Consider the following 27,690-nt stretch of genomic DNA (forward strand, 5'->3'; position numbering starts at 1 on the left):
CATTTTAGACCATTTAATAGAGGTATCTGTTGTCCATGTGGCTTTAGTTCAACATAAATACAGCATTTTCCCCTCTGGAAATGTAACCTGAGCTGGCGATGGAATGGGAATGGAAGATGTGTGAGCTCACAGACTCAACACACTGGCGATGATTCCGAGGGAAGAGTCTGGCGGCCGTTCAGGGCTCAGGCCCAGGGCAGGAATGAGGGAAGACGCCTTGCAGGTCAAAGGCTCTGCTCAGGTCCAAGGTCTGCACCTGTGAGCCTCTGCTCAGCTTGAGATCCCTCACACAGCCCCGGAACGGGGCCCGGCTGCTCAGGCAGTTCTGTTTCACGTGGGCTGTTCAGGGAGGGAGACAGTGCGGCTTAGTTTTGTTGAGATAGGGTAAATTGTACATTAGAGACAAAAATAATCTCAAGCAGACCCTCAAATCACGTGGATTTTGTGGATAGCAGAATCCCTGGCAACTTTTAACAGGCAGTAACTTGAAGGTGTAGTTGGGACTGGGAAAGTCACAAGACAGGTGTTGAGGATCTGCAATAATTTCTTGGGACATTTCAAATGCAAATTTGATACAGGACTATGAGTCCGGTCTATCCCTGACTTCGATTCCCACCTTGAGATCATCTAGGGCAAAGGTGGGACCATCCAGCTTACCTGACGGCAGAGCCAACGTTCTCAGTGAGAAACTGGTACGTGACAGTGTTATGCTAAATTTCCCAAGAAAGTTTAGGTACCGTATTTCAAGACAGGGTTTCTCTGTGTAGCCCTGGCTGTCCTGGAACTCACTCTGTAGACCAGGCTGGCCTCGAACTCAGAAATCTGCCTGCCTCTGCCTCCAAGTGCTGGGATTACAGGCTTGTGCTGCCACTGCCTGGCTAGGTACAAACTGCTCCTTTAAAACGGTGGGTGGGACATGCCATTAAACTATCCAGTACTCAGCCCCTACCCATGATCTTTTGCGCTCACACCTCCCCAGGACTGAGCCTTCTGCATAGATACAGGGATCGGGATCGGAGTCACACATACCAGGATAGCCGCCCACATAAATGGGATCGTTGGTGTCTGCCGAGGTGGAGTGGGTGTGTGGGCTTTCGGCCCTAACAGCATTTCCGTCCACGCTCAGGACGATTCTGTGCTTGCTTTTCTGGGCTTGGAGCCTGTGCCACTTCCCGTCGCAGAGAGCTCTGGCCGCTCTGGGCTCGTAGGTGGCTGTTATCCTTCCAGCACCATTGTTGACGTGAAACAAGACCTGGACAATGCAAATACTTCGGTGAGTTTTTCTGTATTGGGGGCCACTGCCTGTTCACACCGGACCTCTGCCAGGAGGCCAAGAAACCATGGAGCACAGCACATTCACGAATTGTCCTCAGAGGGGAGGACGGCACAAGGAGCAATGACCGAGGCAGACAATGGCGGTGGAGAATCACCTCCTGTAGGACCGGGACTCCATCCCGGCCCCACAGTCCTGAAATCAGTGCTCCATTCTCGGGGTACTGCAGGACATCTTCAGGAGCCGGCAGTGTCCCCAGAGGCTGAGTCTGCACAGTACCTGTGCACGGTCACTCGTTCACTCTCCTGACCAAGCCCAGATGCTCCTCAACGGTGAGCGGCAATGAACAAAAAGCCAGGGCTTTGCGCAGGGTGGAGAAGGGTTCTGGGCTGACCGGTGTCCCTCCAAAACCTGCTCACACATTAGAGGTCTAACCTCTAGCATCTATCAGGATATGATGATATTCAGATATGGGAGATTAACTTAATGACCTGCAGGGCAGTGTTGGGGTGTACAGGTCCACCATTACGTGGTTCTGGCAGCTCAGGATGACTGAGGGAGGTGAGAATTTCAAGCATGTTGGTCTAAGTTTCCCATGCAGCCAACTGTGGAAAGTCGAGGACATGATTGTGCCAAGGTATGGCTGACGGGAGGAGGACAGCCAGAGGCATGTGGGAGAGTCCAGAGCAGACAGAGAAAGTAGCAGACTAAACATGACCAGTAGACAGAACTACGGAGAGAGAGAGAGGACACATGGCCGCAATGACAGGGCCATAAAGGAACCAGAAACTGGAGGAAGGGAGACCCACGAGCTGGGGATGTTTAGGGTGGGGGTGGGGTGAGAAGATCTGAGGAGAGACACAGGTACCCAGTGAGCCTGGGGCCAGCCTGAGCTATGGTGTACCAGCAGGGTCCACAGTTAGCATTGCCCACAGTGACTTTCGGACCAGACACCCAGGAGACCACTCTTTCAGAGCACACTGTGACACACTAGAGCTGTGTATTGCAGGGCTTTGGAAAGAACACTAAATAAAGCTGAAAAAGAATAAGAAGCAATATATAGAACACAACAAAAAAAAGGTAAAATATACAATACAAAAGAAAATTACATTTTTTCACGGCTTTTACACTTCAGATAATATTTTGAGGCATCACAGGAAAAATTATAAATAGATGTTAGGTTTTTCAAAAAAAAAAAATAACGTATAGGAAGAGAAGGAAAGTTGGCTCTAAACCACAGCACTGAGGTAGCAGCCTGTCATGGAGGTAGTATTTTTTGTTTGTTTTGATTTTGGTTTTTTGAGACTGGGTGTCTCTGTGTGTAGCTGTGGCTGTCCTGGAACTTACTCTGTAGACCAGGCTATCCTGGAACTCAGAAATCCGCCTGCCTCTGCCTCCCAAGTGCTGGGATTACAGGCATGCGCCACCATCACCCAAAAAGAGGGGAGGGGACCGGCAAGGCAAACAGAGCTTTGCCCGTTTCCCTGGACCCCACCCAAGAAAGGAAAACACTAAACCAAGCAAGTAAGGCATGGGAGCCTCCTCTTCACCTGGTCTCCTGTGGGTCTGTGTCCTGGTGGTCACAGTCGGCTTGGTTCATGGCCCACATTAGTGACCTCGTTTTAACTGAGTTACCGTTTGTTTACACTTATTTGTTGTGTGGGTGCGTGTGCGTGTGCCCATGTCTGAGCATGCAAAAGTCAAGGCTGGAATTGTGTTTTTCTTTCCTTCCGTCCCTGTGGGTTCTGGAGATTGAACTGACGTCATTAGTATTAGCATCAGGCCTTCATGCCCAGTAAGGCATCTCACTAGCTTCCGATTGCCTCTTTAAAGTCCACATCAGATCAGACCCTGAGAGACACTCGTGGGTAGGACTTGAGCGTGTGGATTTGAGAGACACCGTATCTCTTGCCTTCCAGCATCTCACTCATGGTGGCCAAGCACATCGCAGGAGAGGGCAACCCAAGACTCCAGCATCCATGGTTTCTGTGGCTCAAGGACGGCATAACATACGTGCCCATTCTCTCCTGCAAGGCAGTGGGATGGAGGGTAGCTCCGGCTGGAGAGGCAGCACGGCAAAGACACCGGGAAGAGGAGTCACCAGGGGTTGGAGTGCACAGGGTCTGGGAGGAGTCCCCGCCCACTGGCGACACTGAGACCCCAGGCCACTTGTGGTGACAGCCAAAGGTATGAGGTCCACCTGAGGACAAGGGCAGGAGCCTAACCGAACTGTAGCCATGGATGCAACGTCCTGAAGAAAGAGAGGGGACCTCAGATGACCCTCCATGCGCTTCTCGCCTGTGCACACATGGCCCCAGAGGGGATGAGCAGCTGCAGCCTCCTTCTGTGGAGGAGACAACTGCACAGCCAGAGATGGATGCCCTGTGGAAGGCTGTGCTCATTTGGTTCCCAGCATGGAGGGGACATGAGAGGCGGAGATGCAAGAGCACCAGAATTAAATCAAAAAGGACAAACCAAAGCGTGGTACGCTCAACCTGCCAAGTAACGCTCTGTAATAATAAATAACTTCTGCTGTACACAACCTACCTGGACTCTCAGGGCACCACACTGCATGAACTTAGCATGCAACATTTCTAAAATGACAGTTGAGAGGTGGAGGCAGATAGGTGACTGCCGAGGGCAAGGAAGGCGGGGCCTAGGGGCTGTGGTTACCAAGGGACACCATGGGAGGAGTCTGGCCGTAAGGCCATGGTTGCCAGGGTCTTGAGGGCAGCAGCAGACAGTTTCATTTGCATATCGCAAGCTATGCACACAGGCAGGTGCACACATGGTCCATCTTGTGAAGTCCTGAGGGCTGTGACGCTGTCCCGTGGGGAATCAGTGTGGGCCGTTACCTGACCTGACTATGAGAAGCTCTGTGTGTGTGTGTGTGTGTGTGTGTGTGTGTGTGTGTGTTCATTCCAATGCAATCCTGTGCAATGCTGCTTATTTGCAAGTGAATAGTTAAAAATTATTAGAAGAGACAGGGCATTATATGGGCATTATTACTCCTGGTAAAGTGCAGGCAGAAATGCCACTTTGATTCAAATATATGAAAAGAAGTTACTCTGAACATAGCTTTTTAGGACTATCTGATTTTAAAATAGTAACGGAAATTTCTTTTGTCTCCACTAATGAAGTGGATAGTAAGAGACTTGAATCTAAGAAATTTCTACATCTCTTTCCTGCTCTGCTTCTGGTAGGGTGGGCGGAGCTTGCAGGTGGACCACCTACCTTTCCGTCTACAATCTCTAGGCCAATGGCATCCACTTTGGCACTGCTGATTCCCAGGAGGACACCATTCTTAGAGGAAGTACGGAACTCCAGCGTGATATTTAAATCCAACCGAACTTTATAGCCTTCTTTGACTGAAAAACACAAGACAGCACTGTCATGGTAAGAACCCACAGGCTGGACAAGGCTGGGCTGGGAAAGCACTCATGGTTCAAGACCTGGATCCAGCTGCATCCCCACACATCCCCCAGGCTTCAGTGCTCGTAAGAAAAAACACTTAGATTTTTGTTTTTGTTCTAAGATGGAACCTTGCTATGTTATCAAACTACCACCAGATTTGCAATCTTCTTGCCTCTGTCACCTGAGTGCTGAAATTCCAGGTGTGCATGGCCAAACCCAGACAGAAATACTGCCTTTGAAGCTCGGTCACAAACCAGCACAGAGCGTGGGCAGGGACTTCCTTCATCTGCATCTGGTCCCTCAGGCCCTGGATACTCCAGCTTGCCCGTCTTTCCCTGTTAGCACCTTACTGTATTTGCACCTTGGAGGGCATCACTACTGTTGGGTGAATATTGGCACCAGAAGGCAGGTGTTATCAAGCCTGGGACTAAAAGTCAGGCCGAGCAGCCTTTGCATTCAGGCTCCCTGCGTCGTCTCCAACCAGAACCTTGGTTCTTCTCAGTAGTTCCTGATTCTCATTTTTAAAGACAAGCTATCATCATTATCATTCGGATTGCTATGCAACTTGGGATCCTCCAGCCTCAGCCTTCAGAGCATTGGAATCACAGATGTGCACACCTGATTTTTAATTCAAGGGTCTTTATTAACCTGGGCAGGGAATGTGACCTACATAAACTCTAGCCATCTGCCTGGAACAAGACTGGTGAAGGCTGTGTATGAACAGTTAGGTACAGACCAGAACACCGAGTAACAGACACAGCTTTAGGCAGCCTCTCTATCAGGGTCTTATCCTATCAGAGACGGATCCACATCACTTCAGAGCACACACTAAACCCAAGGAGTTCCTCCCAGGCAGCTAACAGCACGTACCAAGAGCTGCATATCCACTTCCTTCAAAGAAAGTTCCTTCCTGGGCCACCGCATAGCACCTGTCCACACCAGAGGCCGACTCAGGCCTGTCTTTATCCAGCTGTTGGCCATTAACCATCACTTCCCCAATGCAGGCAGGGATGCTGTGGGTGATCTAAAGTGAGTGAGACAGGAGAGTAGGTGGAGCTGGTGATGAGACAGGACACAGTTTTCCTGTGCCTCATTAAGCCTCCCTCAATAGCACACATTACGACAGCACCTAGGTCTCTAAAGCTTAACTGTGGCAATTCCTCACGTGGACGCCCCCTTTGCGCTCTCCATCCGGTGCTTCAGGGATAATGCCCTGGAAGAATTTTCTACCATTTTACTAAAACACTGCTCGAATCCAGAGTGATTCTCTCACTAATGTACACATACAAATTTGCTGGGCTTTCCCCAAGTCGCTTGGGGGTGACTGGCTTCAGAAAAGGGCTTACTCGTTAGCCATGAGGCGGGGAAAACTGGGCGTCTCAACAGGGAAGCCACGCCACATGACCTATGTATGATCTTTACAGTGTCTGCACCATCTAGTGAGCCCCAGACTCAAAATAACTCAAATGACAGTCTTCCACAAAAACACAAGTCGCTGCTTACCGTCCCGATGTTCCTGGCCCTGTAGTGAGCGGGAAGGCCTCCGAGGTACAGCTTCCCTTCCACATCTAGCGTGGTTGCATTGCCCACCACAGTCACACTGGGCGACTCCTGGCCGTCAACAGTCATGAGCGCCTTTCTTTTAATGTATTCCGTCTTGACCTACAAGAGAAGAAAGCATCCAGAATTTGCAAATCATGTTCAAGAGATCTTCAAGAGAGATGAGCTTGGGGCATGCGCTCCTTAGATCAGTGAGAGCCCAGACTAAACCCTGTAGGATGGCTCTGCCTGTGGTATGTTGTCTTGGAGGATAGATTGAGGCTGGTAGAAAAAATGGGTAGACTCTACCACAGAGCGTCAGAGTCCTGGTCACCAGCAGATGCTGTGAAGAGCAGCTCAGTCCTTACAGGCCAGTTGTTGTGGTGTTTTGAAGAGGAATGCACCCCACAGACTCGTGTTTAAATATGGAGTAGTCCTATGAGGAGGTGTGGTCTTCTTGGAGGAAGCGTGGTGTCACTGTGGAGGCGGGCTTTGAGGTCTCATATACTCAAGCTAAGCCTAGTGTGCCAATCTCTCCCCTACGGCCTGTGGATCAGATGTAGAGCTCTCAGCTCCTTCTCCAGCACCATGTCTGCCTACAAAGTGCCACGCCTCCTGCCATGATGATGACAGACTACACCTCAGAAACTGTGAACCAGCCTCAATGAAATGGTTTCCTTTATAAAGTTGCCGTAGGTCGTCATGGTGTTTTTCACAGCAATGAAATCCTAAAGTGCTGGTTTCTCACCAAATCAAGAACATTTTGAGACCTCTGATAGAATGATCTATCGCCAGCTGTTGGGTGTTTATTGGATGTTCCACACTGAACAAGTGTCTGGAGGAATTCAGGAAGCAGAAAAGGGGCCCTGCTGACAAGGTGCTTACATCGTTTGGGGGAGATGTCAAACCTAAAGACAATAAGGGGTCAAAACGCACAGATTCCCGTCAAGAAAGTGGAATCACCACCACAGACGCAGGGAGAAAGTTTGGCACAGGTGGCAGGGCCTCCTGGGAACTCACCGTGTGCCACTTGCCATCACTGAGCAGGGCAGGGTGGGAGACCTTGGTTCGGCCCTTGCCGAGGTCAAACGTGAAGTGCAGGCGGCCCCCGTGCAGCTGGAGTGTGGCGAAGTCCATCTGGTTCTGATGGGCCACGTAGTAAACGAGGCCACTGGAGGCAAAGGTCCGGATGCCCAGCTGCACCTGGAGCCTGAGGGAGGACAGGAGCTCAGCAGCAGCCACCAGGACGGCCAGCTTCCAGCGGTTAAAGTGACCTCCAGGATGCGAGCCATTGCTGCTTTATCATACACTGTCCTTACAGTGGCCGGAGAGAGAGGAGGTGTTCCCATTCGTGACACAGATGGCTGATGGGAACTTTCTAAGACAGTAAATGAGGCTGGATCCTGAAGCCTTGAAATCAGGGCTAGAACCACATCAGCATTGTACTACGTCACAGAGAGGCCCACTGGTTGCTCTGCTAAGTAGTTCAGGTGGACAATTCTGAAAAGATGACATTTTAGCTGAGCTCTGAATGACGCAAAACTGAGCAAGACTCCTACGCAGGTCACCAGCAACGCCTTCACTAGTTTTAGGACAATGCAGAGTATGCAATCATTAGGGGCCTGAATTAGATGGCATCCTTGCCGGGGTCCATGTGGGTGCTAAACCTGTCTGGTATGAGCAAATTCGCTTATTTCAGAAGCTAGCACCACGCTTTTATCATCGCCTGGTAAGGAGAACCTGGGGGCGACCTCAGGAGAATGCTTACCTCTTCCGGACCTCAGACTGATTGAGAGGGAGCACCAAGTGGCTGCTTTGTGAGAGGCCGAACTGGTGAGCACCTGCCACGTACCCCGGAGCCGTGTCCACCGCGCACAGCTCCTGTAAGAGGTGCACAGGGAGGGACCCTGAGCCAGGGGAGCCAGGACTCCACTGACACAGACATGTTCTTCCATAAAGGAAGTGTTCTAGAAGCCACCCTGTCAGGACAGCAGCTGCTACCACTGTGATTTGACTCATTTGGACCTCTGTCCTAAACCACATACCCCTCAGTGTCTTTCTCTCCAGAGAGAAATCTGAGCTTCCTGCCATTTTCCACCATTGCTCCAGTTCACGTTCCCACAGATAGATATGGGAGTTCCCCAGGAGACTTCCTTGGGCCTAAGGGATCAGGAGGATGGCCTAAGGACACCTGTGGCCGAAAGGCAGCCACAGCTGGGATACCACAGGGAGACAACAGTGCCCTCAGGTCTCACAGGCCCTTAAATTCACATACTAGGTAGAGGATATGAAAATAAAAACCAGGCTTGAACGAGCCCCGGCCCTGGCCAGAAGCCAGTTGCACAGGGCAGCGCCTTTGGCAATGCTGGCCTCCACGTTGTCTCACGCAGGATCCCGAGACTGTTATGTGGCTCAAGGCAGACATATACAACCAGGAACCAGTCTTGAACTCCTGGGCCCTGCAGAGATGGTGCTGCTTTGAAGTAACCACACACCATCTTCTGAGAAATCAGAAGGGGAGAAAAGAGTAGTGACCGATTTCCCTTCAGGGACCAAACTCCTGTCCTTGAACACAGAAGCACACTCAGGGGCTCGGCTACGTGCTTACTTCCATGCTTCCCCGCCTAAATCTGACACGCTCCTGGGGCCTTAGGGAAACTAGCAAAACTCTCATGGTGCGCTAACCACTTGAGGTGCTGACCCTTAGTGACCCACGGACAGGAGCTTCTGCCTTATCCCTGCCAGCTGTTCATCAGATCCTTAAAGCCACTTCCTAGTCTTCAGAGATAAATGACTCTCAGATATTCCGCCATCTGAGGTACAGCTGGAGCTGGGAGGCAGGGAGAGGGCACAGCTGGTACATTTCCCCTCGTCCCAGCTTCCATGGCCTCTTGGGACTCGGTTCCAGACTCTCTCTCAGCCTCTCTCCAGCCGCCCCGACTCCCGGGTTCCCCTTGCTTCCTGGCTCCAGTTTTGGCGTTCTCAGAGTCTCTCTGCCTGGGTCCCCTCCCCCAGCATGTGGCTTTCTTCCTGCCCAGACCTGGGTGATGCCATTGAAAGATGTGGTGCTTACAGGCTGTGGTAGAGTTGGGGGCTCTGGAGGGGGTTCCCCGTGTTCTCTGTGCGGGCCCTGCGTGGGGTCCTCAGTCAGCAAGCATGTGTCCAGCTCGACTTGTTCGGAGCCAGTCGCGTGGGTGAAGTCCAAAAGTCTAAAAGGGATTGGAATGAAACCACCATGGAGCAGCTTGGGAACCCAGTCGTTTGATTAGAAGGGGTAATTAGAACCCATTTTACACCACTGGTTCACTGTTCTTAGGGCAACCAAGCTAATCAACCATCACAGTGCCCGATTTACATGGGCGGGCACACAGTTTTCTATTTGGTTCTGATTAAAATAAGCTTACACCCCCCAAACCAGGGCAATGCTGGTCACTAGGATGTCCTGAGCTCAGAGTGCAGTCACGACTGTCACCTTCTGTAGGCTGGGCGCTCAGGTCATCGAGTCTCCGGTCCCCACCCCACATTTGACGTGGCTCTTTGCTCTGAGCTGGCCTTGTCACTGGTCTCTCTGCATAGAAGCTCTAGCCAGTGTCCCATGGCAGCCTGGATCTCACTGGCACCTCCCAAAGCTGTGCCGACTGTGCATTCCAGAGCCCAGGGCTTTGAGGAGATGAAGCTGCCTCGTCAGCACAGGGATGGATGGCATCTAACAGGTGGCTGTAGATAAACCTACAGATGCCCGAGTAGGCTCTGCCCTTGCTCCGGACTCTGTGCAACTCTATGCCTACTCTTGCTCTGTTCAAGGGACTCCTAGAAGGTCACTTCTCAGAGAAGGACACAGTGACTGTAAAAGACCCCTGCCGCCTCTCAGTTACATCCTGATCATTGGGGTCCCCTTGTCCTCAGGAAGTCCCTGTAGCAGCTGAGCAAGGGTGGAATGAGTGTCTCCTGCTACTGAGCCCGTTGTGATTTCCTGTAGGCAGATGCTGGCCTTTGGTTCAGACCCAACTTCTCCACTAGTCCAATGTGACTAGAGCTTGGGGGAGGAGGAACGAACACCAGCCACCTGTGCACATAATAATTCTCTTCTTCACCGAGAATGGAGACTTGCAAAACTTAACCATACAGCAACTGTCTTGGGGGAAGCCGTGAATAAGATGTGGCTGTTAGCCACAGCTGGGTTCTCATAAGGGTACACTTAAGGATGGGTAGGGTGACTGCCCAACATGCTTCAGAGCCCAGTTCAGTGCTCCACACTACACACACAAAGGCAGCTGGTGATGATTTTTCTCTAAATACAATTTGATGGTCAGACCTGACCACCACGTTGACCCTACAAGATCCATTGGGAGAAACTGCCGTGATAGGCCAAGGAGGTTTCCTTATAACCGGAGAGCCTGGAGAGCACCTCCCACAGCCAACTCAGAAGGCAGAGGACACGGCGCAAGAACACTGAACAGAGCCGGCCACACTCACTGAGCGTCGAAGACCACGTTTTTAATGCACCCGTGGAAGGAAGTCTGCATCCGGAGCATCGGGGTCCCCTTGTCCTCAGGAAGTCCCCCTATGTATAGGTTGGATATGTTGATCGTCCTTCCTTCTGTTAACGGACCCAACTTCATGTCTACGGGACTGTTCTCATCCAGCTGTATGGTGATAACTCTACCAGAGCAAAGGAGAACAAAATGAGCGTTGTAAGTACAGCGAAGGGCTCCGTTTTCATATGTGAGCCTAGCAAGTTCTTTTGGAATGATAATTTTTTTCTTACAGAAAACTTTTGGCATGGGATTGTATGTGAATTCAAAAGATGGGAACTTGAAGCACAACATGTGACATCAAAGAGTAAAACCTAGGAACACATCGCCAAGCTTGTCTGAGTATTAAAGATAAGCGTGTGCGTTCAAATATCTTTTTTCCTCTTGTGAAAACACCCAGCCTGTCTCAAACACAAGGTCCGCAGCTGCAGATGGAAGCACACGGAGCACTGACAGGATGGCGTTTACTGTTGGCACAGCACTGCCCACCAAACCCGGCCTCCTGGTCACCACCACATTCATCCAGTTTGTAAGGAGTTTATATCGGGCTTAGATAGAGGGCAAAGCTAAGATTCTCAACTATGAAAATTTCACAAACACATCACTACAAACTAGAAGAGAGCTGACTCTGTGGTAGAGTTCCGGCATTTGAAACAGTAAGAACTACGACTGTTCATGACTTTGTGCCAATTGTCCCAGTCACACCGGGTGTCAGTCACACTGAGTGTCAATCGCACAGGGTGTCAATCACAGCAGGTGTCAGTCATACCAAGGATAATGAGCTTTCCCAAGTTCACTTCAGCCTCCCAAGCTGACACAAACCCCAGGAGCTAAGTACCTCCGATTCCTAACCAGGGAGATGGAATGTTCTTGGCCGTCACTGTAGGAGCCGGTGGGGGCGTGCAGGAGGGCCTTCCTCAGACTGGTCCCGTCCCCAAAACTGATGTGCACTTCAATGTGGCCTTCGATCAGCAGGATGGAAAAGAAGGGCTGGAAGGATACATTTTCCAAAACACAACACATTACTGAAGGGACTGTAACATGTTTCTCCTTGTACGGATGACATAGGCCTGTTGATGCAAGGCAAGCAAGCGCTTAGGAGAGTCAGGGTGCGCTTAGTCAGTCAGTCATGGTGCGCTTAGTCAGTCATGGTGCTTTTGGATCTGATGCACTGTGCTCCTATCAGCGTCACTCTGTGACCTGCTGTGGCTGGCCCTGTGGCCCTGTCACAGATTTCTATCTCTGCGAAGTCCCACGCTTGCTGTTTCCTGCTGCATGATGCGGGAGACTAATTTTTTTTCACTGAATTATTTTTGAGACACTTCTAATTTTCGATTACCGTACATGGAACCTCCTAATTTGATTTCCTTGGGCCTATAGATTACTTCTAACATTTCTGGAAATGGCATTAAGGGCAAGAAGGACTTGAGGACACTTAAAGTTCCTAAAACTTCCTTGTGACATTGAGAAGCAGCACAGCAGTTTATAAAGCCAGCCCCAGACCTGAGATGTGTTTCCCAATGCCCTTGCCGACAGCAGACCCACCACTACAGCCCCAGAGTGAAATGCGGGGGCGGGGGGAGGGGTAGAAAGGAATAGAGCAAATCAAATACGTAATAAAATGTGGATGGACCCTGAAGACACACCAAGTAACGACTGTGAGACAACACTGTACCTGGCTCGACAGTACAAGCTCTCTATAGTAAGTAAGCCGTCCGGAGAGGACCAGCCTGGCTGCCAGGGGTTGAGAGGGCAGGATGAAGACTGACTGCTCCTTTCAGGGCACAAACTATTAATTTGGGCGAGGAAAACATGTGCAGCCAGATAAAGTTAACTTCACTAAATGCACTAAGAGCTACTGAATGAACACTTCACTTTAAAGTGCTTAATCTTGGAGCTGGAGAGATGGTTCACTAACTGCTCTTCCAAAAGTCCTGAGTTCAATTCCCAGCAACCACATGGTGACTCACAACCATCTGTAATGAGGTTGGATGCCCTCTTCTGGTGTGTCTGAAGACAGCGACAGAGTACTCACATATATAAAATAAATAAATCTTAAAAAATAAATAAATGTAAAGTGCTTCATCTTGAACGGATTTCACCTCAACTAAAAACTGGATTAATGAAACCCACAAGTCCCAGTCCCCCTCAGCCCTTGGTGGAGGGGCCCCTGTCATCCTCAGGGTCCGCAGACTAGTAACCCACCCAGCCTTGGTTCTGATGGGTAAATACCATGTGAACTTGGGCAGCTTAATCAGGTTCTCTGAACCTTCTTTTCCCCCCATAAAGCTTAGGAAGCAGTATCCGCCATGCATGGTGCATGATGGGATTGCACAGCCATGCCTTGAGTGTGAGGGCACGTGTGAACTGCACACATGCGGCCTCTCCTTCATCAAGACCGCACACTAGTGTTCTCCAGCCTTCCCGTCAGTTATCTGATTGCATGGCACCCTCTAGTGGGGAATCAAACTCGGGAAAATGTCTTCTCTGCTTGCTCCTGCCACTGGGCACCTGTCATAGGCCACACCTGTCTCTCTCCTCCCTACACACTTTTAACAACATCAAATCCCATCCCCCCAACAATGTAAAGGAAGAACTTTCATTCTGCCACAAGCACTGCACACAGAGGGAAACCCGGCCTCCGCCCTGAGGAGTGGCTTCAGTCTGAGGGCAGCAGCCTCTCCTCTACCCCTGGAAGTGGGATATTGATCATGTGACTCAGGAAATCTTGCATCCATGTGCAGAACATTCTGCAGTTATAACTTTCATTATTAATTTAAAAAGCACTTGTATATAGCCACTTGTAAGCAGCTATAGTAAACTAGTGAGGCCGAAATTCCCCATGCACGTCTCCAGAATGTTCTACTTCCATGGGTCACAGCTACTCACCACATGTGCCTGAGACCCACTGGCCTTCTCCGCATCCTTGCCCAGGGCAACCAGGATGATTCCACTGCTGTTCTTGGTGGCGAATGTGGCCAGCAGGGAAGACTCTGGTGATAGAGACTTGGGCGGCATCTCCATGTAGCCGCCTTGCAGGAAGCTCACACTCTGGATGGGCTGGCGACAGGGGAGAGGAGAGTGCAGTTGGCCTGCTGCTGTGGGACTGCCTGCCTCCCTTGCGGCTTTACCATAGGGTAAACCACCCGGCACCTGTGGAAACCCCTCCAGACCCCGTGACCACGCTTGCTCCCCACCTCCAGTGCGCAGCCTTTTCTCACTCCGTAGGAATTTCTCAGCAAATCAAAGGTGGACCTGGATATCTCCAGGTTCTTGATACAGCCCACATAGCTTCTGCTGCTGACCCCTTTCCTGGAGGCAAGGACAGGAGGACCATTCGCACGCTGGGCCCGAGAGGCCTGGGGATTCCACTCGACCGCCCCACAGTTTCTCGTCATACCTCAAGGCCTTAGAGTGAGGTAATCCACCCACATAAATCAGGTCTTTCTCCAGCCGATTGAGGTCGGAAGCGGCTCCTGGAGTTTCTCCTTGCTTTGTCTCCTTGTCACTGGTGTCATATGCATCGAAGACAGCTAGCAGTCCTAGAGGGAGGGGAGAAAGGGACAGTTAACACTGCATAAACCTCTGCCAACACATCCCATTTACAAGGGCGTGCTCTTTTAAATCCTGCAAATTTGACTGGCGTTGTTCTTCGCTGTTCGGAGAACATGCACTGAAGACTAGTGCACAGCATGAATCCAGTTCTTGTTTCCAATCCTGCATTTAACAAGAAATACTGAAACCTCAGATAAACAGAATTATACTCTTCTTCCAGCAATAGGTGGGTCCCATTGTTTCTCATTCCATAGGCGAAGGTAGCTGTCAATCAAATTCCACTCAAGAGTGCAGCTGTGGCCGAGTGCTGAGGGTGATGCGTTCTAATATCATTAAGATGCAGTGGGAAGCTAACAGGGCATAGCGATCACACTAGTTTTGGAGTGAGGCTTGTTCTTAGAGGGGCAGCCAACACTACAGAAGTGCACCCTGTGTGCCTACCTTGTTTCCGGTTCCGCTGGAAGGCGATTTTATACCAGCTTCCGTTGTTATACCGCCTGTCTGTCATTAGAGTGAGGGGTCCTGATCCCAAGTCCACCATCGCTTTAACCCTGCCGCGGACCAGCTCGATTGACAGGAAGTCCTTCTGTGGAGGAAAGAAGTCTTCTCTGTAGATACGTCTTTATCTCTAGATTTATCCCACCCAAGTTAGAGATGGAAGAAAACTCTTAGAGTCAAACTCGGGATTGTTACATAAAAGTTAGAGTTAAACAGCTAGTTTGTTACATAAAAGTAAAAATGTACCCAGTGGCTTTGTGGAATATTACCAAGAATTAAACTTGCTATTAATTGTTACCAAAATTCATTTAGTAGTAGGAGAACCGGACTGTCTCTGTGCTTTGTATTTAAGTTCACGAGTAAGCTGTTTCTGAATATGGCCAGCATGCAAGACAAAAAGGGGACCATTCCTGTAGGTGAGATTTAAATGAAGCTACGGTGTGGCTCGAGAGATGGCTCAGTGGTTAAGGGCACTGGCTGCTTTTGCAGAGGACTGGGGTTCAATTCCCAGCATCCACCCAGCAGCTCACAACCATCTGTGACTCTAGTCCCAGGGGGTCCAGTGCCCTCTTCTGGCCTCAGCAGACATTAAGCATGCTTATGGTGCATAGACATGCAGGCAGGGAAACTACTCACACAGACACACAAAATACTAATAAAAATAATTTAGAAAAGCAAGGCCACTGTGGTTGCACAGAGAATAAGAACTAGAATGTAACAGGAAGTATTTGACTGACACCTGTGCTCAACTCTGCCTTCACGTGTTTCCTGATAGTTCTTCCTGAATTTGTGTTCATTAGTAAGTGATTTTTAAATGAGAAGCTATGCAGCATATGCGTGGAGATTACAGGTGTAAGAACTTGTAGAAACCTTGGCTCAGAGACCTTGACAAGATCAGGTTGGTGACGTTCCTCAGAGAATACAGAAACTCTCATGTAAGACTCCAGCCAACCACTTGTTTCTGTGGTGTACTCTCTCCTGTAGGTACAGCTCCGGTGGACTTAGGTGATGGGCCCTTATGAAGAGGAGCAGAACTGACTGACAGGGGCCTACATGGAACAGTGTTTGGGAGCATCACCCATGCTGGGGAGAGACGTCTCGGTCCTGCATTGGTCTTGGGGACTTATTTGCCTGTTACTAACTCTCCATTCACTTCCCCATAAGCGAACCTCCGAACCTCACTGTTTCTCCTAGCAAGCCATGGTGGAAGCATCTCTCTGCTCCAAGGGTGCGCTTTCTGGAGTGAACAGACATTTGTTCATTTCTGGCAAGGGAAGTGTACAGTAGACATAGGTAACCTTGAGGCAACGGTTCTGTTCATAGTGGAGCAAGTGCTGCAGAGACTCACAGTGCCATTCGAAGCCAGGTAGAAAAGAAGCCCGTTAGGAGAGAAGGTGCTGAAGAGGATTAGGATCTGCGTCACGGTGGGCCGGAGCGTCTTCTCCACAACTGCGTACCCACTTCCGTCGAAATGGAAGGAAGAGTCTTCGTTCTGGGAGCTGCAAGGTAGAGGCCATGAAACACCATCCACACTCAGGAGGGCGGAGCAGCCAAGGCATTCCCTCGTCCCAGGCCACGGGAGAAACTTAGCTCCACTGTGGATAGTGAGCGTAAAATGTAAGGCAAGTTGCAGCCTTGGACTTGTGAAAACTGAAGTATTCCAAAATGGGAACAGCTATGAACACTGACAGACAGACAGAATGATAAGAGGGGGAAATTATGTATGCATAATAAAAAAGGATGTTTTAAAGTATATGGAACAATCACAGGCTATGCATTTGGTATACATGATTTAAAAAAAAGTCTGTGTATAGATTTGGATCCTACCTCCAGGATACTCCATTATGCATATGCAATCACCAAAAACAAAAACAAAAAATCCCCAAATTCAAATGTAAAATCCCGAACATGCTCAGTCACAAATGTGTCAGAGAAGAGGCCACATTCAAGCTGTATCCCACAAGGCATTTTTCATGCAGGGCAAACCCATGCCAGCCAGAGCCCAGCTGCTTTATAAGAGAGTTCGTGCAAGCAGCCCTCATGGTAGGCAGAATTAGGAAAATGCTGATTTTACGTAAGAGTGTCTAGCAACACATAAAAGGATGGATTCAGGAATTAACCAGTCTACTTGGCAATGTAAACCAAATATAATCATTAACCTGAGGAATATTATAGGATGTACCAACAACCTTTACACTAGCAAGTGACACCAGGTAGGAGCACACTGTGTCCCTTCTGTCTCCTGCAATAGGCTGTGTGTGTTTAGTAGGCATGTGTGAATATGTGAATGTGTGTGTATGTGTGTGTGTGTGTGTGTGTGTGTATGTGTGTGTGAGTATGTGTGTATGTGTAGGGGTGTGTACATATATGTGTGTATGTATGCATATGTGTGTGCATGTATGTATGTGCATATATGTGTGTGCATGTATGTGTATGTGCATGTGTGTGCATGCATGTATGTGTTTGTGTGCATATGTGTAGGGGTGTGGCTAAAACGAAGATAGTCATTTTATAAACTCAGACACGAAGTGCCAGTCTATGAATGTATTGGCACTGGCTAAAGTACATCCTATATGAAGAAACCCATCATGATCCCATTTTTATAAAGGGCTTGAGATTCAGTGCATTTTGGAAGCACTACAGCTATAGCCCATTGGTGAAGCCAGGGCAGTCTGTACAACAATAGCATGATAAAAATGAACTTAAAGCTCTGACAGGATCACAACATCTATACCTATACTGTGAACACACACACACACACACACACACACACACACACACACACACACACAGAAAGAGTCTCTATGCAGCCCTTGCTGGTCTGGAACTCACAGAGGTCCACCTGCCTTTATCTCCTGAGTGCTGGGATTAAAGGTGTGTGCCACTACATCTAGCTTTATTTGATATCTTAACTTGACATTTTTCAAACATGTATGATAAGTATAGCCCGTCTAACTGTGGCTTTTTTTAATTGTTTAAAGAACATGTATTAATATCCTACCAAGCTAGGATATTAATCCTCACCTTGCTTCAAACCTTGGTGAATATATTGGTCAACATAGTATAAGAATGGCCTGCAGATTTCTTCATTTGGTGTTCAGTGAAACATATTGACTAAATCCTAGATTATCAAAACCAGTCATTCCACCTGCTCCTATAGCCAGCTAGGTTTCCAGTCCGGCAGCAGGATGACTAGTCCCTCAGTGTAGACAGGATGACTAGTCCCTCAGTGAAGACAGGATGGCTAGGCCCTCAGTGAAGACAGGATGACTAGTCCCTCAGTGAAGACAGGATGGCTAGGCCCTCAGTGAAGACAGGATGGCTAGGCCTTCAGTGAAGACAGGATGGCTAGGCCCTCAGTGAAGACAGGATGACTAGTCCCTCAGTGAAGACAGGATGGCTAGGCCCTCAGTGAAGACAGGATGGCTAGGCCCTCAGTGAAGACAGGATGGCTAGGCCTTCAGTGAAGACAGGATGGCTAGGCCCTCAGTGAAGACAGGATGACTAGTCCCTCAGTGAAGACAGGATGGCTAGGCCTTCAGTGAAGACAGGATGACTAGTGCCTCAGTGAAGACAGGATGGCTAGGCCCTCAGTGAAGACAGGATGACTAGTCCCTCAGTGAAGACAGGATGGCTAGTCCCTCAGTGAAGACAGGATGACTAGGCCCTCAGTGAAGACAGGATGACTAGTCCCTCAGTGAAGACAGGATGGCTAGTCCCTCAGTGAAGACAGGATGACTAGGCCCTCAGTGAAGACAGGATGGCTAGTCCCTCAGTGAAGACAGGATGGCTAGGCCCTCAGTGAAGACAGGATGGCTAGGCCCTCAGTGAAGACAGGATGACTAGTCCCTCAGTGAAGACAGGATGGCTAGGCTCTCAGTGAAGACAGGATGGCTAGGACCTCAGTGAAGACAGGATGGCTAGGCCCTCAGTGAAGACAGGATGGCTAGTCCCTCAGTGAAGACAGGATGGCTAGGTCCTCAGTGAAGACAGGATGGCTAGTCCCTCAGTGAAGACAGGATGGCTAGTCCCTCAGTGAAGACAGGATGGCTAGTCCCTCAGTGAAGACAGGATGGCTAGGTCCTCAGTGAAGACAGGATGGCTAGTCCCTCAGTGAAGACAGGATGGCTAGGTCCTCAGTGAAGACAGGATGGCTAGGCCCTCAGTGAAGACAGGATGACTAGTCCCTCAGTGAAGACAGGATGGCTAGGCCCTCAGTGAAGACAGGATGGCTAGGCTCTCAGTGAAGACAGGATGACTAGTCCCTCAGTGAAGACAGGATGACTAGGCTCTCAGTGAAGACAGGATGGCTAGGCCCTCAGTGAAGACAGGATGGCTAGGCCCTCAGTGAAGACAGGATGGCTAGGCCCTCAGTGAACACTGGATGACTAGGCCCTCAATGAATATAGAGCCCAGGGGCATCCTGACCTTTCTTCCTCAGCCTTTGCTCCAAAGGTCAGGGTTGGAAATCATTTAGAAAATCTGGTCAGGGGTGGAAATCTGGCAGGTGTCTCACAGGGAATGAAACCAGAGAATGTACACAAAATGGCTGCCCTTACCACAGTGAAGAAGAACCAGCATCTGCAATTTAAATTGGCTAAAGTAGAGGAGCAGGACCCAAGGGTTGGGTCTGTTTTCACGTCAGATTTACTAAATTGCTGGAATAGTTCTTGGTTAGACACACGGCATGAGAAAAAGGGATGTATCAGAGTTCAGAAGCTGTACTTACTAACTGCACATTTAAAAGCTGTTCTTGCCAACTGCAAACCCTGTGCAAACACAGGATCAGGAAAAAACCATCAGATGCTCATGTGGAACTCAGTATTATATTCTCATTGGAAGATCAGTGATGAACACTGTAGCAGAGTTTCTCTCAGACTTATAATGTTTTACACATGCACACTGCATGTTACCCAATGAGTGGGGGTGGGGTGAGTAAGAGAAGTCTGGAAGACAACAAACTTCAGGTAAAAAAGGAAAATTAGCCAAAGTCACCAAGGAAACTTTGGTAGAGGACCTCAGTTAGCAGCCTGAGAAAGCTGTGCACTCCAAACCCGGTGTTAGCTCAAAGGTGGCGGTAACTGCGAGTCGATTCATAGCCCTTTATGTCAATATAGCGTAGCTAACAGAAAATTCAAATGTGGGGCAGATTACCTTCCAAAGCAGCCATTGCACTTCCCCTCTCTTTCGATGTAATTCCACAGGCCGATCGATTTGCCATTCAAGAAGGCCTCTCCCATGCAACCCTTAAAATGAGTAACCTTCACAGCCGGGGATTTCTGGTGCAAAGACACAAAAAGCAAACACATAATGCACACCCATAGGCCTGGAGGCATATATTCTCTAAACTGCCCTGGGAGCTCAAACCCATCGCCTCAGATTCCAAGAGAACATTCGGTGAAACCGCCAGGGTGCAACAATTACTCCTAAGCAAGAAAAGTTTACATTGTTTTCTGATCTTCGAGGGGGGAGGGAGGTTAGGGTTAGGTTTGCAACAATTACTCCTAAGCAAGAAAAGTTTACATTGTTTTCTGATCCTTGAGAGGGAATGGGGGTTAAGAAAGACCCTTGTTTATATCTGCAGCCCAAGTTGGCCTCACACTCTCATGCTTGCTTGAACCTTGGGGATGTTGGGATTAAAGATGTGCATGGCCAAAGCCAGCTCTGGATACTCTCCTAAGATCCACTCGGTTTCTGGGGAGAGCCTGCTGTGAGTGCATCACCAGACCAGTCAAGAGGTCAGTAGTCTATAGGGATGCAGGTTGTCCTCCCAACCCAGTTCAATTAGCTGATGTCATCAAACAGATACTGTGCCCTCTTGCTGAACACTAATTAGCACAATTATCTCTAGAATTAGAAGAAAGATAAAGGCACTTTACAGAAATGACTATAGATGTATTTGATTTCCTACTTCATCACTGGAAAAAAATGTCTAAACAGCAAACAGCACCACTGACTTGTCTTGTCTTCATCTTCATGATTGAAAATGTCCATTTACCCTGGCAAAACCAGCTAATCCACTCCACTACTGGAATGAAAACTAATAAATGCAGGAATTTTTGGACTGTGCAGGATATATTTAACACTGAGCATACATCAGCCGGGCGTCCCCTTCAGATGCCCTTCAAGAATTTTACCTTGATTTGACCTCCAAGCCCTCCAACAAACATTAGAGTTGAGTTGTTTATGTCCAGAACACTCGAAGGTCCAGGAGATTTGCTTGTCCTGACCGGTGGGGTCTCCGCTGCACTTGCTTCCTTTATGCTCAGGGACCCCATGTTTCCAAACCTTGTGTCAGAAAGAATTGCAGAAGGAACTTCACATACATGCACAGCTCCCCCACCTCCCCGGGGTCACCTCTGTAACTTCTCCCTGCCTGCCTCACCTCTACCCTCAGCTATTCTACCTCTCCTTTCCTCCCCCAAATCCTCCTGGGAGCAGCTCTTGGGAAACAGTTCATCATGTCTTTCTCCCACACTGAAAGTCATTATTGAGTCCAACCACATCTAAAGAAAAAAATTACTCCTTTACTAAACTCTGAGCTTTTATGGCACCATTTTTGATGTAATACCAATATTTCCAACATCATCAACAAAACCCCACAATATTAAAGAAAAATGAAAGGAAAATTCTGCCTAAGACCACTTAAATGAAGTTACTTCTAGGAAGGGTTTTAATAGGAGCAATTTGACTTAGTATTTGAATTTTGAGACAATATCCTTGGGGGATGGTTTTGTGAACGGTGTGGAAGCAACACCTGTTAATAAAAAGCCTGTGGCCAATGAGCTGAGGCAGGACCAGGAGGTGGGCCACTAGCAGGGAGCAAGGGGAACTCTGGGAGATAGTCAGGGGCTGGCGATTCACCCGAGACGCTGAGGAAGTCAGATTCACGAAATGGAGGAGAGGTAGTAATTACTCTTGTGGAAAACACTGAATAGTTTAAACGGGTTATATAAGTTACAAGCTAGTCAGGGAATAAGCTAAAGCTTATGGCCTTGGCATTTATTCATAAACAAATATGCCTTCAAGTCCTTATTTGGGAATTGGGCCGTGGGTGGAAAAGCCTGCAGTCACACAATACATTTTCCTTTTTCATCCTCCTCTCCTCTCCCCTTCCATTTCTTTTCACAAATCCTCTCTTCTGTAGAAGGAGCCATTTTACAAGGTTGATCATTTGGACTTTCTGATCATAATTTTTAAATAATTTGGGGACTTGGAGACATGGCTCTGTGGTTAAGAGTACTATCTGTTCTTGCAGAAGGCCTGGGTTCCATTCCGAGCACCCACATGGCGGCTCACAGCCTCTGTAAGTTCAGTTCCTGAGGGTCTGATGCTCTCATCTGCCTGTTGAGGGCACTGCATACTCTGGCACATGTACCATACAGGCAAATACTTATACATATAAAATGAAAATGAATATTAAAAGTAATCTAAACTATACAGTTTTTGATCTTTGCTTCTGACAACAAAAATATTTGTTCCATAATTTAAACGATTCATTCCTATAGTTAATATGAATTCTGTATTGTTTGTTTATAATCTGACTTTCCTAATGACTTAACGCCTGCCTACTAAATAAGTTACCGACGTATCGTAAGAAAAAATCGAAAGAAGAGAGACGCTGGGGGACAGCCTCTGTTACCTGGTTATGTAGATGCTGTGCCATCTGTTGTTATTGATGGAGACATCTGGGAATTCCAACCTTGTGGACCCGGACCCCAGGTCCCAGAGAAAAGCTACTTTCCCCCGCCGCATCTCCACTGCGAGAAAATCAGACTGGGGGAAGGAGATGAGGGGAAGGAGTTACATATTGTCATTTACACAGCTGTCATCACAATGATTCCATGCTCTCCTGTCTGTAAGGAATCACACCCTGGGGCTGGGGCCATGGAGATCCTGTGGCAGAGGGCAGCCCTGACCTTAGTTATTTTGCAGACTGGTGACCCGCCAGCCCTCTTATGAAGTTCCCAGGAACACTCAAAGGGGCTGTCACCATGCCCCAGGAAGGCCAGGCAAGGTACTGGCTTGTTTCTGCTTCAGAAGGCACCAGTGGGTGTGGAATGCATACTAAGGAGCCACAAAGTGAGCTTGGCTCCTTGTCTCTTCAGAAGCCATCTGTGGTAATAAACGTGACTCTTGGCATCTCCTCCATGACGTTCCCATGCATCCCTTCTGCTACAGCCGAAGGTGGTCTCGTCTGGGAAGCCTGTTGTCTGGGGACCATAGGCCATGCCTTGGCAGGGAGAGCCTGAGCAATGCTGATGCCCGGCTCTCTGAAAATCGCCCCGAGTTAACCAAGGCATGATGCACACCCATGGTATACCAATAAGATGGCAGATGGGGGCACTGATCAGAAATGTCACTTTCCTTCTCATGCCTTTCACTGTGCAGTTCCTATGTGTGTGTGAGTTCACGTGTATGCATATTAGCATAGCACGTTCACAAGAAGGCCAGGAGATAAACCCAGTGCCCCAGGTATCCTAGGTGCTATCTACCTTTTGAAACAGGGCCTCTGACTGACCTGGAACTTACGTAACTAGGCTAGGCTGGACCACGAGCCCCAGGGTTCTGCCTACTACCCACCTGTCCAGCTGTGGATACAGGAATGCAGGCAGTGATGCCCAGGTTTTGTTTAAGTGGTTCCTATGAACTGAGCTCAGGTTCTCAGGCCTGCAGGCAAACAGTTACCCTCTGACCCGTCTGCATAAACCCCAGGCAGTTACTTTTGCATTTATTTGGCATTCGACTGTTGAGGTTTGTAATACTAAATGTAGACCCCCAAGACCTGCTTGTCCCAGAGGTGAGTCTGCATGTACACCATGGCCTCAACTTATTTCAGATTGGTAAACAAAGATGCCAACAGCCAATAGCTGGGCAGAAAAGACACAGGTTTAGGTTTCTGGGGGCAGAGGGGGCCATGAAGAAGGAGAAGGTGCAGGAGAGGAGGAGGAGGAGCTGCCATGGGGTAGGAGTCAAGAGAGCACGGCCTGATGGCTGCCCAGTTGGTGTTAACAGCAGCCCAGATGGGACGTAGTAAGTAATAACTCTGGGTTGTTGATAGGAAACAGATTCTAACAACACAGAGAGGAGGAGCTTCCCAGCTCTTGTTTAAGGCTTATTGTAAATATAAAGGTTTTGTGTCTTTCATTGGGGAACTTAAATAGCTATGGCGGGGTAGAAATCTCAGGCTGAGATTTAAATATTTCTATAACATTTGACATTACAAGCGTAGCAAAGGTTTTCCCTGAGAGAATTTAGTGATGTCAGGATGGTCATGTTGATGCTTTCACCAGTGCAGTGTCCACAGCGGGAACACCTGCATTCCCAAAGAGCCAGGGTTGCTCACTTACACTACTGCTGCTGCCAAGGTAGAAGAGAAGGTTGTCAGGCTCCTGCGTCTTAACATTCAGTAGCAAGGTGTTATAATTGGTAGAAGAAATCTGAGGCTGGTAGGCGCGGATGCAATCTCTGTCTGCAGACACGGCGACTTTGATCTGACAGGGAGAAAACAGCATCCCATGACTTAGAGACACATGGGGCAGCTCCCGGGGACATTGGAGATGCCAGTCCACTCGCTCTGTGAAGTTTCCTCTGTGCAAAACTTGTAATGCTTTGAGCTTCACAGAGTGCGACAATAGACCAGCATGGGAATTCTTTTATTTGGGTGAACCATTTAGATATTGGATAGTCGTTTCAATTAGGCTATGTTCTATTTGCTTATTTAGAGACAGTGTATCACTATGTAGACTGGGATGACCTTGAATTGAAACTCATGATCCTCTTTACCTCAGGCTGGCATTTATAGGTGTGTGTTACTACTAAAAATTAGGTTTTCTTGATTTTTGTTTTCTTTAAGATTTACATCATTAAATTTAGGGGATGGAGTGGCGTGTGTGTGTGTGTGTGTGTGTGTGTGTGTGTGTGTGTGCATGAGTGCAGGACTACTCAGAGACCATAAGAGGGCATCGGAGCACCTGGAGCTGGGTTACAGGCAGTTGTAACCAGCTCCTGACATGCCTGCTGGGTTCCTTTCCTAACTGCAGTCTTCCACTAGAACAGGAAGTACTTTGTAACAGGTGAGCAATCTCTCGAGCCCTCTGTGGCTCTCCCTGGGCTCTTATAAGGGGAAACTGTTTCACTCACATTAACATTGGATACCTTGTTACTGTGGGCTCTTGCCACCTGGCCCACAGGGAGTATTTAATGATCTTTCTTCAATAAAAATGCAAGAATAATATATTTACTATATCATTCAGGAAATAGCTATTGTATGGTTATTTACTACATATTGCTTCATAATTATCTGTGTATAGATTTTCTATTAATTCTAAGTTTGTATTCATCATGGTATTTAGAACTACAACTTCAGCATATGTTTCCTTGGTCTGTCTATAAAAGAGAGGGAAGCCAGAGCCCATGTGAGCCTGCATCCTCTTCAGGAAGGGAAGACTCTAAGCCCAGAAGGCTTGCCTAGCGGGCTTCAGAAAGACTAAGCTGAGATCACGGGTTACATTGTTTCTTCTCTAGGACCCCACACCATGGCAACTGTACACTCTCTTTCAGGAGTCTTACTATGGTTTGAAATGAGTGAGCTGATGACTGATCCATGGGTAGTTACAAAACAATTCCCAGACTTTGACTGGTTCTGTATGCATGTAGTGCCGTGGACTAGCATACCATCTGTATGGATAGAAATTGTTTTCTCAGAGTCCTGGAGGACAAGGCCTATCCTACCCATTCTGGAGATTATCTCTAGTATTAAGGTTAATCAGTAAAATGAAGAAATGGCACAGGTGTTACCACTAGGCTTACTGTCTTCCTGGCATAAACGCTGAGTTGCAGAGTCAGGCATTAACAATGAATCCTGTAAAGGAGACCGCTTTCCTAAGTGAGTGAGTGAGATTCCAAGACAAATGGTTTAAATATCCAGAGTCGAGCCTAAGAGGACATGGGTTATTGAGATCCGGGCCTGTAGAAGTGGCAGGGGAGTTGGGGTGGCTGAGCGCCACCCCCCCCCCCCCGACTTCTCCAGGACTTGTGAGCAGTTGCCCAGGCTTTCAGAGCTGTGGTATAGGAGCCCCCAGCCCAGCTCACCGAAGCTGCTTGTTTTCGGGCCCGGCTGATCAGAAGCTTGATCTCCGACAGGTTTCTGCTCAGGTTCTCTTCCAGTGTTTTCAAAGGCTTCAGCCGATCAAATAAAAGGTTGGCTTGCATTTCCATGTCTTTCATTTTTCTTCCAGCCAACAGAGCTAATAAAGACAAGGAAGTAAGTGGCAAGAGTTATTCAAAAGGAAATGAATGAAAATTAAATAATTAAGACGCAGGATAAGACAGAACAGAGTGAGCAATCCCTGAGATATATGAAGAACACAGAGACAGCTCGCCCTCCCTGGGGCCCCTCTCCTCCACACATGCGAATCTGCAGGCTAGAATATTGTGCATCCCTGTGTACCCAGCTGTCTCCCAATCAGAAAGCTGCAGGTTTTCAAAACAGGGAGGCGGGCCACAGACGTACTGGTCACTGTGGAGTTCCGCAGAAGGTCGTTCGTCTCCTGGACTGTGGCATTCACTCTGGACAGGTCCTCTGATGTGTTGAAGACCCTCAGGCTCAAACCCAGCACGTCCTCCAGTGTCCTCACCGCACTCTCTCTGGCTGCCGCTGCCAGCTCTCTGGCTTTCCTGCCCTTGTCTTTCATACCTAAAATAAAGGATGGGCAAGCATGCGCCTGCTAAAGACATCAAGAAAGCCTAAACTACGTGCATCATTTTACACAGAAACACGCATGTTGGATGCAAAACAAGGCTTCTTGCCTTTTCATGTCAAAGGAGTATTCACATCACATGTTCTACCACCCCTCTAAAGAGCCAATGGATGATTCAGATACTTAATTCTCTGGAACATGATTCCAGTTACACAGTATGACTACAAAATCTGTGATCAGTGGCCACACCCTTAGTATGTTCTGGGGATGGTGAGCTGAAAGTACTTTTAAATTTTTTATTTAGTGTGTGCATGTAAATGCATGTGTACTCATGTATGTATGGTCCACATAAGTTGTCAGAGGACAACTTGTGGGAGGAGGTTTCCCCCTTCCACTCTGTGGGTCCAGAGATGGAACTCACATCACTAGGCTTAGCAACGGTACTGGCATCTCTCCAGCCCCAAACTTCTCTGTTTAGACCCTTTCTGTAGGTTCCTCTCATCTTCTGGAAACCTATTCTCCTCCACATCATCTAATGTCTGGACAAGAAGGATGTGTAACTTAGGCTTGCAATCAAGAGGAGAGTGGCCACGGATGGACACAGTGGTATTTAGTCACACTGTGGACAGGCTGCTACAAAGGACCAAAGCTCAGAGAGGACATGACTGCAAGGGGACAAGAGTCTTGCTAGTGGAGAAGACCTTGTTAAGGATGTCTACAGGGTGCTGTTGAGACTTGAGAATGCTTCAACACACACAGCAAAATATTTATTCTTGAAAAAAGGCCATATCAAGTGTACAGCTACCAAGACAGGCATGTGGCACGTGCCTACAATTCCAGTACTAGGAAGCAGGGACAACACCATCATGAGGTTGAGGCTAGCCTGGGCTACATGGTAAGACACCTCCCTGCCAGCACCAGGCAATAAAGGAGAAAAATCCCCATGCAGTCCTTCACTCCTCTCTTAACCTCTCTGAAAGTTTGAATAAAGAATATTTATGTGTTTTACTAAAATAGATGAAGGGTCATTTTCCTGTGGGTGGTCAGAAGGGGAAAAAGAAAGTTCCGGATAGAAGAGCAGCAGGTGAGCCTTAGAAACACACCATGGCATGTCTGCAATCAGGCACACAGAGCGCAACAGCATAGTTCATTGGGGTTGTGACTCAAGACTCAT

The 27,690-nt window shown here is 48.4% G+C and overlaps 1 protein-coding gene across 1 annotated transcript in view; it reads right to left on the reverse strand.

Moving 5' to 3' along the window:
* Positions 1-13: 13 nt before the first annotated feature.
* The window catches only part of Lama1 (laminin subunit alpha 1), a 134,513-nt gene continuing 106,836 nt past the window's right edge, over positions 14-27,690 (reverse strand). Inside the window, exons 43-63 of the mRNA XM_052193520.1 lie at positions 26,330-26,512; positions 25,909-26,063; positions 24,165-24,308; positions 22,457-22,590; positions 20,952-21,102; positions 19,969-20,093; positions 16,163-16,313; positions 14,758-14,902; positions 14,162-14,303; positions 13,959-14,073; positions 13,651-13,821; positions 11,600-11,751; positions 10,703-10,888; positions 9,300-9,435; positions 7,995-8,107; positions 7,247-7,436; positions 6,191-6,349; positions 5,558-5,711; positions 4,508-4,641; positions 1,030-1,252; positions 14-339 (exon numbers count right to left, since the gene is read on the reverse strand). Coding sequence (XP_052049480.1) covers positions 179-339; positions 1,030-1,252; positions 4,508-4,641; positions 5,558-5,711; positions 6,191-6,349; positions 7,247-7,436; positions 7,995-8,107; positions 9,300-9,435; positions 10,703-10,888; positions 11,600-11,751; positions 13,651-13,821; positions 13,959-14,073; positions 14,162-14,303; positions 14,758-14,902; positions 16,163-16,313; positions 19,969-20,093; positions 20,952-21,102; positions 22,457-22,590; positions 24,165-24,308; positions 25,909-26,063; positions 26,330-26,512 — 3,224 coding nt within the window. The 3' untranslated portion in view covers positions 14-178. The remainder of the gene's footprint in view (positions 340-1,029; positions 1,253-4,507; positions 4,642-5,557; positions 5,712-6,190; positions 6,350-7,246; positions 7,437-7,994; positions 8,108-9,299; positions 9,436-10,702; positions 10,889-11,599; positions 11,752-13,650; positions 13,822-13,958; positions 14,074-14,161; positions 14,304-14,757; positions 14,903-16,162; positions 16,314-19,968; positions 20,094-20,951; positions 21,103-22,456; positions 22,591-24,164; positions 24,309-25,908; positions 26,064-26,329; positions 26,513-27,690) is intronic.

This window comes from Apodemus sylvaticus, chromosome 9 (genome assembly GCF_947179515.1).
Source record: "Apodemus sylvaticus chromosome 9, mApoSyl1.1, whole genome shotgun sequence".
NCBI lineage: Eukaryota > Metazoa > Chordata > Mammalia > Rodentia > Muridae > Apodemus > Apodemus sylvaticus.